The sequence below is a fragment of the Dryas octopetala genome, chromosome 9 (genome assembly GCF_963921425.1).
Source record: "Dryas octopetala chromosome 9, drDryOcto1.1, whole genome shotgun sequence".
Classification (NCBI taxonomy): Eukaryota; Viridiplantae; Streptophyta; class Magnoliopsida; order Rosales; family Rosaceae; genus Dryas; species Dryas octopetala.
In genome coordinates this window covers 7,653,280-7,665,504 of record NC_141374.1, presented here as the reverse complement: position 1 = coordinate 7,665,504, position 12,225 = coordinate 7,653,280, and the positions used below count along the sequence as shown (strand labels likewise).

The 12,225-nt window shown below is 36.3% G+C and overlaps 1 protein-coding gene and 1 pseudogene across 1 annotated transcript; both read left to right on the top strand.

Annotated features, from left to right (window-relative positions):
• Nucleotides 1-760: 760 nt before the first annotated feature.
• LOC147273603 (deoxypodophyllotoxin synthase-like) lies at nucleotides 761-2,018 on the top strand (annotated as a pseudogene).
• Nucleotides 2,019-9,189: 7,171 nt separating this feature from the next.
• On the top strand, nucleotides 9,190-9,852 carry LOC147273602 (uncharacterized). Its single transcript, XM_086228238.1, has one exon. The coding sequence runs from the start codon at nucleotides 9,190-9,192 to the stop codon at nucleotides 9,850-9,852; it is 663 nt and encodes a 220-aa protein (XP_086084364.1).
• Nucleotides 9,853-12,225: the final 2,373 nt, after the last annotated feature.

Below are 12,225 nucleotides of genomic sequence, written 5' to 3'. Positions count from 1 at the left end.
TACTTGCAAGAAAGAATTTAACAATTTATGAATCATATTGTCAGCAAATAAAAACCAATTTATGAGACGTAGCACCATAAAATTTTTATTATATGTATAAACATGTAAGTAAATATAACATACAATTACATATATAAGAAGACTAAACATGTACTAATAATAAATGCAAAAAACATTACAAAATTATATGATTTTCTATTATTTTATATACCCGTAACAATGTCACGTGGTGTAACCATGCAACGTGTATAACATGAGTGAATGACGAATTTATATGTTTAGCGTATAGTATTAATGATGTCTAATCATATTATAACACGTGAATCGATTACACCACGTAGTCGTGTAACAGTTATATACAGAATAATTTCTCATTTTTTAGAGAAATCACTGACTTGCATGCATGTATATCAAAATTTTCTTTTAGTATTTATACGTTATATATAACATATATTACAATTGTGTTTAAAAACAGCCTAAGGAATGAATTTCATCTTCATTGCATTGATCCCAAAAGCCTTATAAGCAAGCATTTCTGCTTAGTTCCATCCAATCAAACTTATAAGAGAATATTTAAAAAGAAATCATGTCACTCATTTTTAAATTGTTTTGAGGAAAAAAGAATAAAAGTTGGTGAAGTTGAAAAAGAATTACGAAACTCTATGTTAATTTGTGCATGCTTTGATATAAAACTGAAATACAAGAAATGTCGTCGCATATATACCACCCTTTTGAAAATAAGAGGCCCATGCACATGCACATGGATGACAGGCTAAAATGGTAACTCAACAGCTTTTTAGATCTGGATTAGAATAATTTAAGACAAAAATAAAAACACGTTTTGGTAACAGCTTTGTTGCTGTTTTCATGGCAAAGGTTCAAAGTGGAAAGTAAGGTATGCTCTCTGACCACCTCTCCCTCCCTCTGATAATTCTGCATATTAGACATGCAAAAATTAAATGAATCAATTTTCTCTTAATTATCTTCTTTAATCTGGCTGGTGGGTATTTGCAGCTAATTGATTGAGAGCTTCACAACACCATCTGTGGCACATTAGAGGAGTTGTTTGATTTCTCCACCCAAATCAAAATGCAAGATGATTCCGGAAAGCCAAAGCTTCACGAAGCCTTGGGGATTGATGATCCCACAAACTTGGAACAAATTCAGAAATTCACACACAACTTGTGGCCTAATGGAAACGATCAATTTAGGTATGATTTGTTCTACATTTCGCGTACGATTCATCATCAATGTTTAACATATTGATTCACTTTTACAGTACTATTAATTTGTTCTTAATTTGTTGCCTTGTTGGACAGTGTGAGTGTTGATGTGTATGCAAAAGTGATGGCGGAACTAGATCAACTTGTGACAAAAATGGTGTTTGAAAACTACGGTGTGGAGAAGTAGCATGATGATCATGTTCAATCAATTTCTTATACACTCCGATTTAATAAGTACAAAGAACCGCAAGAATACTGGAATTGATCTAGGACTAACTAGTCATATAGACAAGACATTTTCCACCATACTTCATCAAAATCATGTCAATGGTTTGGAGATAAATACAAAGGACGATGAGTGGATAATGTTTGATCATTTGTCTTCATATTTCATATTCCTAGCAGGTGATGTATTTCAGGTATGCCATTAAAATTAGTATTTTGAAAGCATAAAATATGTGGACGGGATTTTATAACAATCAATTATAAATACTTTCTATTGTAAAAACACATCAAATCTTAACGGAAATGTTTTTGCATGCTTTTCTTGGCCAAGGTTTGGAGCAACAACATGATACGACCTTATAAACATAGAGTCCGCTTGAGGGATAATGATGTAAGATACTCGTTCGGACTCTTTTCGCTAAAAAAGGGGTGACACAAATACCTAACGAGCTCGTGGACAAGAACCACCCCTTACGGTATAAACCATTGAATCATATGGAATATCTTACAGCACGAAAATCCACTATCCGTGAAACTGAGTATGCCATCAAGGAATATTGTGGTATTTAATTTTTCTTGGTCCAAGCTCCAAGCTAATTACTCTTTTATGTTTTTTTTCCCTTTCTTCCTTTCTTTCTTGTGTTTTTTTTCTTTAATTTTTAATAGAGGGACTCAAATTTGAGATCTCTGTAACATTGCGAACAAAAAAAAAATACCAACTAGTCTATTTTCTAGTTGATTTTTCCTTTTAGCTCTTTAATAAACATCTCGTGTACTTTTTTTTATTCCGAATCAGTTGATGTGATGGCTTGGTTAATTACTTGTTTGAGATATCAAGGACTTGTTGCCTACAAGATGTTGTGGCCGGAAGATATGTCAGTCGTTTTTTTTTTATTAGTAAACATGATGCATGTGTATGTCTTAGTGTTTTAGATTCTTAGGCGTCGTTTTAGGGAGCTCATATAAATCTTCTTATTATTTAAATAAAATTCTAATTATAATTTTATCTTTAATAAAATTAGGAGGTTTTTAAAGTCCAAAATGAAAAATATAATGATCACTCAGCCCACTATAAAAAAAAAAGGTGATAATATATCCAACCCACTTTAATGAAATCACATAAAACACACGCAGCCCCCGCTTTTTTTTTTTTTGGTATTTGTTTAACCGTGGTTATTATAGTAATTCTTGAACAGTTGTTATACTCATTGGGCAACAAACAATTGAAAAAGGAGTGCTGCTATTTGCACACCCTAAATTTCTCTTTGCACACCTTTTCTTGAAAAAAAAAAAAAAACTCAAGAGAAAAGACCATTTGGCCCTTCCCTCACCCACACACCCCCATCCATTTTTCTTTTTGCACACCCTCCCTAAACAGAAAAAAAAAAACACACACACACACCCAAAACTCACACACCCCATCCCCATCTCCCCCCCCCCCGTACACACCCCCTCCCCATGCTGCACCACCCTCGCGCAGCACCACCACCGTGCGCCGCCCACCACCCTGCTGCACCAACCTCCCCGCGCCCACCACCATGCTGCACTACCCTCCCCGCGCGCAGCACCACCACCTTGCGCCCACCACCCTGCTGCACCACCCTCCCCGCGCGCAGCACCACCACCGTGCGCCCACCACCCTGCTGCACCACTCTCCCCGTGCCCACCACCATGCACCACCCCTCTCTCTCCTCCCTGCTGCACCACCCTCCCCGCGCCCAACCCAGCCCCGACCACCTCAGCCCTCCAGCCACCGCGCGCAGCGCCCAACCCAGCCCGACCTCCTCCCTCCCCTCCACCCAGCCCCGGCCCCACTCTCTCTCCTTCCCTCTCTCTCTTTCTCTGTTAACACACCCGCGCAGCACCTTCTGCACCACCTTGCTCGCAGCAGTACCACCACCGGACCATCCTCGCGCGCAGGCCGTTCGGTAGTCATCCGCCGAAACCGGCGGGTTCGTTCGGTAGCCATCAGTCGAAGCTGTTAGTTTCGTTCGGCAGTCATTTGCCGAAACCATTAGTTTCGTTCGGTGGTTGTCTACCGAACCAACCGCAGCGACAGAGAAAGGGAGGGAAGAGAGAAGGGAGAGAGAGAGATGGAGGAGCCGAGGAGGGAGCTTCCGGGCTGGTTGTGGTGGCTGTTTTGGGGGTGCTGTGGTGATGGTGCATGCGGAGAGAAAGGAAGATGGTGGTTAGTGGTGGCGCGCGGTGGTGGTGCTGCGAGGAAGGTGGTGCTGCGCGCGGTGGTTATTGGGCGAGTGGAAAGGAGAAAGGGGCTGCCGGGCTTGGAAGGAAAAAAAAACAGAGGGCTGCGTGGGTGGGAGGGTGTGGTCGGGTGAGGGAGATGAAGGGGGGTGTGTGTGTTTTTTTTTTGTTTGTTGATGGGGTGTGCAAAAGAGAAAAAATGGAGTTGGGGTGTGTTGGGTGAGGGTAAGTGTGTCTTTTTTTTTAATTTTTTATTGTTTTTTTACAAAAGGGTGTGCAAAAAGAAAAAAAATGGTGTGCAAATAGCAGCACTCTTGAAAAAGGCATAAACATAATACCCTTAGTTTTTTTTCTTTCATAAACATGTCAAAAAATCATAAACCAACATAAAACACAAAAGTTCAAGCTTATGGAGTTAAAAATCCTAACTTAATAGTAACAAATCATTGCCACTGTTGAACAGTAAATATCGGCACAGTACCTTCAGATCGCGCGATAAAAAACTCCGACCTCCATACTTTTAGATCGGTGTCAACAAACTCAGATCTGGAGCCCGACTAGGTTTCTGACCTCCTTCAAGACTCCAACGATGGATTATAGTGAAGAAAAGAGAGAGAGAGAGAGAGAGATCAACAAAGAGAGAGAGAACAAAGATATATCAAAGAAGAACGGAGGGAGAGAGATTGAAGAAAAACGAATAGAGAGAACCACCTGTTTTTTTAAAAGATGGGTTTATAACTAATTAAGTGGACCTTTTTTTATCATTTAAATAAAGTGGGTTGATTTACCATTAATTAAGAGTCCAAAAGTGGACTTTATAATCATCTATATAATAAAACAGAACGGTTTTTGAATCTTAAAATTTATTTCCAAATCTGAATGGCTGAGATCGTTTCGGTTTAAATCCAATGGTCAGTTATTTATTTCTCAAATTTACTTTCTTGTCCATGAGAATTGGTTTGCCGCCTCTCTCACTTTAATTAATTTTTTCTTAATTCTTTTTCCTTAATTAATTTATCCTTAATTTCCCATATTCAATTTTTTTTTTTTGGGTTGAACAATTAGGTTTGTTTGTATTTGTGATTTGAGAATAGAAATAAGAGAAGCATATTAAACAAATTATGCTTGCTAAAATATCGGTATTTGCAAAATAGAAAGAGCTGCTTCACAGCGAGTGTGGAGAGGCTAGTTATTTGATAATATAGTAGTGCTAGGGATCCCAACTTTTTTTCCTAAATTACATAGCATTAATACATTGAACACTAAAAAATATAAAATAAAACCTAAAAAAAAAAAAAAGTACCATGTCCAATAAAGTAATGACACATAAGGTAGGAAACAAATGTTGGAAAAAAAAGTTTGGATTCTTAGCATTTTTCTTTGATAATATAATCTTCAAAAGATAAAAATATTGAAGATTTAAATTTACACCCCTCATTCACTTTGTATTCTAAAAAAAAAAAAAAAAAACTCTTCTACACAAATGATCAATTTAGAGGATTCAAAAATAAGATATGTTATTTACCTTCTCCACCAACCTTCTTTTTAATTATTTTTATTCCGCAGTGTAGTCTCGTACTCAGAACCATTCATTTTATCATCGTTTAAAGATATCTCTGCAAAAAATCAACCAAATCGAAAATCGTTTAGTCATGTAACTGTGATCAAATAAATAAATAGTTTTGATAACAATTAGATTCACCATCTATTTATTTGATAACAGTTACATAACCAAACAATTTCTAATTTGGTTGACTTTTTTCAAAGATGGTCTGTAAAGGGTGATCTAAAGTTTTTAAACAATGAACGGTTCTGGTCATGAGACTACACTGCAGAATGAGAATAATAAAGAAGAAGGTAAAAAAAAAGGTAGAAATGAGAAGGTAGATAGTATTTCCTTCAACAATAGCTATATTGCATAAAATTATAATTGATTTTCTTGATATTCTTTTAGGGATTTTTACCTAGCATGCCAAAATGAGAAAGAAACTTAACTCATATCCACATGGTCCAAAACTTACCTTGTAGGACAAAATTAGTACCGAGCACTCGGCAATTCCTACAAAGCACTCGGTAATTCTTGCCGAGCGCTTGGCAAATGCAGGTGCAACTTGCAACTACAACCTAAAAATTGCATATGCAGCTTGCATTTGGTAACCTGCATATGAAACTAAAAATTTAGCTCAAAATGCAGATGCAGCAAAGCACTTAGTAGCCTTTTTTATGCCGGGAATGTGCATTTGCACAAAATGTCCTTTAGCTTAATTTGTTTTGTAGGTATATTTCCGGTTAAAAAAAACTTGCAATTTTTTGTCCTTGGAAAGTTGGAAGTAATTTAAATTTTTTTTTTTTTTATAATATCACATCAAAGCTCAACCTTGAACGATCAAATAACCACATATAAACACATACAGATCAAATAAACACATATAAACACATACAAGTAAGGCATTATGTGTTTATTCCTTTTATATATATAGAATAAACACATAATTAATGGCTTACTTGTATGTGTTTATTTGGCCATTATTGAATCCAATAATCAATCCAAAAAAAATATTGCAATAATGATTGAACACTTTGGAATCATGATTAGTATTTGGATGGAGAAATTAAATTTAGTATTTTTTTAAATGTTGGAATTTGAGAAATGAGAATCTCCATTTTTCATTTTTGGTATCATTAACAAAAAAATGTGAAATTTGGAAGTCATAAATTTGAATTCAATTCCACCAAAATAGTTGTAAATTTTCTAAATTCAAAGATAATGAGATTTTAAGAAAAAAAACACACCCATCACTACCATCACCACTACCACCACATCTACTACTACCTCCACAGCCCAACACTGTGATCCCCACCTCTGCCTTCGATCCACATATATTGTCACTATTGTCATTACCAACACTACCATATATTGTACCACCATCCTTGCTTCCATTGTCGTTGTCACTACTATCACCACCTCTCATTCACCACTATCATCACCACGCGCATCGGTTAAAATTTTTGTCATGCTTAATATGTTATGCAAACAAGAATGAGAAGCAAACATATAATTGCCTGAGAGATAAATAAAGCCCCACTACGTACCACTAGCCACCGGGAACAGCCTTGGAAATTAAAAAACATGACTTTCATTCATCTTAAGCATCAGTGTCCTCGTCCTCCATACTGTTCCTATTCTGTTGAATAGGATAAATCACACACCAATTCCAGATCAAATGAATACATATCCACTACAGCTAGTTCATTATATACTCCAGAATTTGTGTAACTATGAATCCCTTCAAACTTATTAACACACAAATTAAAGCAACATGTATGGATCGATGCACCAGTTTTGAAGCCATATATTGTATCAACATAATTTTGATTCCTCTAGTTCGAGCCATTTTCGACTTAGGAAAGTGATTTTAACTTTGTCAATCGTATCCACCTAGTTAATTAACAATTGCAAGTAAAGCCAAATCAAGATCGATTCCATCAAATTAATTGACAAAATGCCCACATGCATAGGAAAAATTTAAATCTTTTTGAGTTACCATTATAAAGTTCTAAGCCTGCACAACAAAACTAGAATAGCCTCGACAGAAATCTCGAAATGACCTTAATTGCAATTTTGAAATTATTAACTAATTAACTACAGGGACATGATCATTAATAAAATTGAAACTATGGATACAAAAGTAAAAAATGACAAACTGAAAAACAAAATTGTTAATTTAGCTTTTTTTTTTTTTTTAAGCAAATGAACAAACATATATAAAGATTCATATGCAGGTATATGTATTTTCCCATAAAGTAAATTAACAAATCGAATAGCTAAAATTCAATTACAAACTACAAAAAAATAAACAAAACTATCAAAAAATGGTAGTTTTTACTTCTCACATGGATTAGCAAATAAAAGAAAGAAAGAAAGAAAATATGTGCCATTCCATCAACAAGCTTACATAACAATGTATCAGATTCTAGTTACTACCCTTGATTACATAACAACCTTAGCCTTTTACCCTTGGCTACTTCACAAACTGTTGACGAAAGGATAAGCATAGTTTTGATTGATTATTTGATAATCTAACAATGTATCAAATTCTAGTAGAAACCACCAGGTTTACCATTTTTCTTTCGAAAATTTTCGTAACTTGCTAATTAATTTATATCATTCATCGATCTGTTTTTAAAATGCAAGTAAATTGTTTGTAGCAGATAATATATACAGAGTCCAGGTTTAAATTTGGCAACAGTTTAAGTTTAAGATGGTGGACAATCTGTTAGAGATATTCATTTACTCTACTCTTTAGCTATTCATGTGCAGGTCAATCTCCATTATAATTAGATTGGTTATCTGGGGTAAACAACAGATACTCGCTAAGACCATAGAACTGCATTAATATTATATATGCATATATAAAAACATAAATGAGTACATCCATCAATAAAATGCATGTGTAACATTTCAAAACACTTTTGCTCTTCTTCATATATGCACTAGATTACATTTATTATCTATTCTCCAGTTTTGGTTTTACCATATTTATTGGATGATAGAAAGCACGGATGAGATTTTGCATCTGAGTTTCTACTATAGTGTTCAAGAAACCTCAAAGCACCAACTATTTCTATATATATAGCAGCCAAACATTAATCAACAGTTGGGGTTTTGCATGTTGTTAAGTTCTAGACAATATTGGGGCAATTTCTAGTCAATATTGACATTGAAAACAATTTAATTTCATGGATCAAAAACAGTAAAAGTGGAAGATAATTAAGGGTCACAGATTCATCTTTTTCAAAATGCTCGGGTGTGTATTCAAGACTCGGTGTCCAGAACTGAAGGGAGGAGGCGGCAGAGGAAGCCATCTACTCTGTTACCTTGATCGCATAGAGTTTGCCTTGCAGCTCCACTAGCAGGGGGTAACATTTCTTATCCATGAAACTCTCATGCATTGGAAATGGCTTGATGCGCAAGTTAGGTTTCACATTTTAATCAGCCTCAAACATCCAAATTTCTCTCATGTACCACAAGTTTTGAACATTATCCATGGTAGTGGAATTGACCTTCAGCAGTCCTTCCCTTCTCTTATCATATTCCCACACTGAATATGGCTGGTGCATAAGCCAGAGATTGTCTTGCCTCAAGGCAATTTCCTAAATTTACCTTTTTTTTTTAGACTTATCTTCAAATTGAAGAAAAATATAGAGAAAGCACTAAGAGGCCACTGGCCGTTTTCCTCTTTATTAGGGAAAAAAAAAAAAAAAAAAAAAAAAAAAAAGAGGTCTGAGTGCCACTTTAAGCACAAACTTCAGATGCCAATCCCTTTATCCAACACTACAACAGCACAAATTCTCATCGAACAATTTTGTTGAAAATATAATTGGAATACTATCTTACTTTAAACTGTTGGTAAAAGTTCCACTTCAAGTTATTCAGAGAAATTAATATTCTAGAATAGTCTCTCAAAAACAAAATATCAATATAAAAAGGCAGGCCATGTCTCATTCTCTCTCAGTGACACACTGAGCCTCACTGTCAATGGGCCTGAGACAAATCCAAGTCGCAGACAGAACCCTTGTAATCCACGAGCTCGATGACCTCTGCGACTCGGCCACGGCCCAAGCACGCACCGGGTCGTGGGTTTGGGCCTCGGCTCTGGTCCTCTCCAACTGGATGGCCACTCAAGACCCAGCCCACTTCCAAGACAAGACTGTACTCGAGCTCGGCTCCGGAGCCGGACTCCCCGGCCTAACAGCAGCTCGACTCGGCGCGAGCCGAGTCGTGCTCACCGACATCAGGCCACTGCTTCCCGGGTTGTTAAGGAACGTGGAGGCCAACGGAGTCGAGGAGGGAGTTGAGGTGAGAGAACTCGTGTGGGGATCAGACGAGTCACCGAGTCAAATCGGCGAGTTCGACCTGGTTTTGATGTCTGACGTGTTCTATAACCCGGAGGAGATGGGTGGGTTGGCGAAGACGTTGAAGAGCGTGTGTGGGAGAGGGACTAGAGTGTGGGCGGCGACTGAGGTGAGGCCGTGGACCGCCGAGTGCCTGAACGAGTTGGTGAAGGAAGGGTTTGGACTCGTTGAGTTGCCGGGTGAAATGGGTTTTGTTTGTTTGGAGGGAATGGAGGAGAGCTTGGATTCTTTTGCGGTTTTCCAAGTCATACCACCATCACATGAACTTGAAGATAGCCACGTGTGATTTGAGTTTACGCTTTACACTACACGTCGTCTACTTTCTAAAGCCAGAAGGGTCCCACACTAAGATGCCATGTACCCTTTTAACATTCAAATACGAACAACTTATTGGCTCCACAGATTTTCATACACTGAATCTGATACCATTATGTTCTCTCTTCAATATAATCCTTTATTTTTTCTTTTTTGATTACTCGAGATTTGAACTTAAGGAATTCTTCCCGCTAAATGAGAGATTGTCATTCACTAAACCAAATAAACCAAATAATCAATGACTATGTTAACTTAAATCTGATACCGTAATAATGTTTTCTACTAAACAGCTTGCCAAACCATATGATTTTTCTTTTTTCAATAATGTTATGAATCTTAAATTTACATCCCAAATTTTAAAGGAAATGGTCAAAAAAGTTTATTGTATATTAAAAGAGGTTATTTAATAACGTTCCCTTTTATTCTTATAGTCTTCTAAGAATCTAAGGTGTTAGGATTTCTTCTGTAAGGCCTTCCACAATGGTGAGCTTGAGCTTGAGCTTGAGAGTGAGTGTGTGAGGAAACTCTATTTTGTGTACAGTGGGCCGGAATAATGAGAGTGAGGGTGAGTGAGAGTGAGAGTTGAGAGCCAGGAGAGGGTCCGGCTGAGAGTGAGAGTATGTGAGGTTTTTATTTAAGTGGGCCCTACTGAATTTGAAAAGACCATGAAGGGCTTTTGACAAATTCAAAAAGCTGAAGTGGAGTCCGGAATTTTGAAAGAAAGCAGGGGCAATTTGGTACATGCGGAGGGAAGGAATAAAGTGGCCGACAAGCCACTGTTCACTGCAGTAGCTGCCTCCCACTCGCCCACACGCGCGCCTGCTTCACACTGTTGGCCAAGATCTTCCGCCCGTTGCAGATCAACGGTCCCCTTTTTTAAGCCCGGTTTCAATTAAAAAAAAAAAAAAAAGAAGGCAGCAACACGTGGCAGCGTCTGGAGGCTCAGATGAGTGTATCCGTTGGAGATCAACGGCTAGAATTAATTGACCGTTATAATGCAATTAAAAATACAAAAAAAATTTGAAAAAATATTTAAAAATTATGAAAAATTTATAACGGCTATTTCATCAATTTGCCTATACATTGAGCATTCACACCTCATTTTTTCACACATCTATTTATCCAATTCATTCATTTTATCAATCTATTCAAATCACCTCACTTTTCCTAGAAAATTCTTTTTTTCCAATCATGGAAAATGCAAAGAGAAAGAATTGGTCCAATGAAGAAGAGGTAGCGCTTGTTGAAGCTTGGATGGAAAATTCGGAAGATTGTGAAATCGGATCCAATCAAAGAAACATGGAATTTTGGAATAAAGTGTACGATCAATTTATTCGGAAATATCCTCTCGCCGTGAGGAATGGGCGACAAATTGGGGCGGTCATGGCTCACTTCAAGAAAATAGGGCAAGCCACCTCGAAATATCATAAATGTATCTTGGCGGCCGAACGATCACGCACTAGCGGGCAAAATCAAATTGATACGGTGAGTTTTGCTAGTTAAACTCAAATATTTTTGTTAATTTAATTCACATATTTATGTTTAATTAATATGTGTGTACTCTATTTTAAATTGTGTATACTTTATTTTTGCTAGTTAAACTCAAATATTTTTGTTAATTAAATTCACATATTTATGTTTGATTAATATGTGTGTACTTTATTTTAAATTGTGTATACTTTATTTGTGCTAGTTAAACTCAAATATTTTTGTTAATTAAATTCATATATTTATGTTTGATCAATATGTGTGTACTATATTTGAGATTGTGTATACTTTATTTTTGTTGAAGATGTCTCCAATACCATTGTGTGTTTGTTTGTGTTTGTGTTTGTGGCTGTCGTTTTGTGTTTGATTGTAATTGTTTTTTGTTTTATTTGTTTATGTTTATTTATGTTTATCTTAAATTTTTTTGTTTTATGTTGGTGAAATGAAATAAAGGTATTGGTGGAGACAAAATATAGAATTTATATTTTAGGTAATAAAATTATAAATTCAAATATAGTCAATATTGACCTTATATTAAAGATCTCTTTAAAATAAAACTAATGGTATAATTTTTATAAATATTTAAACTATAAATTATAACTTAACTATAACTTAATCTAACTTAGGCTTAATTTAATTATATACAATTACATTACTCTTAGCTCTTACTCTCAGCACCACTGTAGCTTCAGCACATATCACTCTTACTCTCAGGACAAAAAATCACTTTTCAGGCTATGTCTCACTCTCACTCTCACTCTCACCACTGTGGATGGCCTAACCATGTGACCAAAACTCTAAGCCAATATGGCCAATATAATAGTGTAGAAAACTTGATCTTACGAAAGTGGGGAAA

What these genes read in the sequence shown, in the direction of transcription:
- LOC147273602 (XM_086228238.1), top strand. Translation starts at nt 9,190, where the DNA reads ATGGGCCTGAGACAAATCCAAGTCGCAGACAGAACCCTTGTAATCCAC.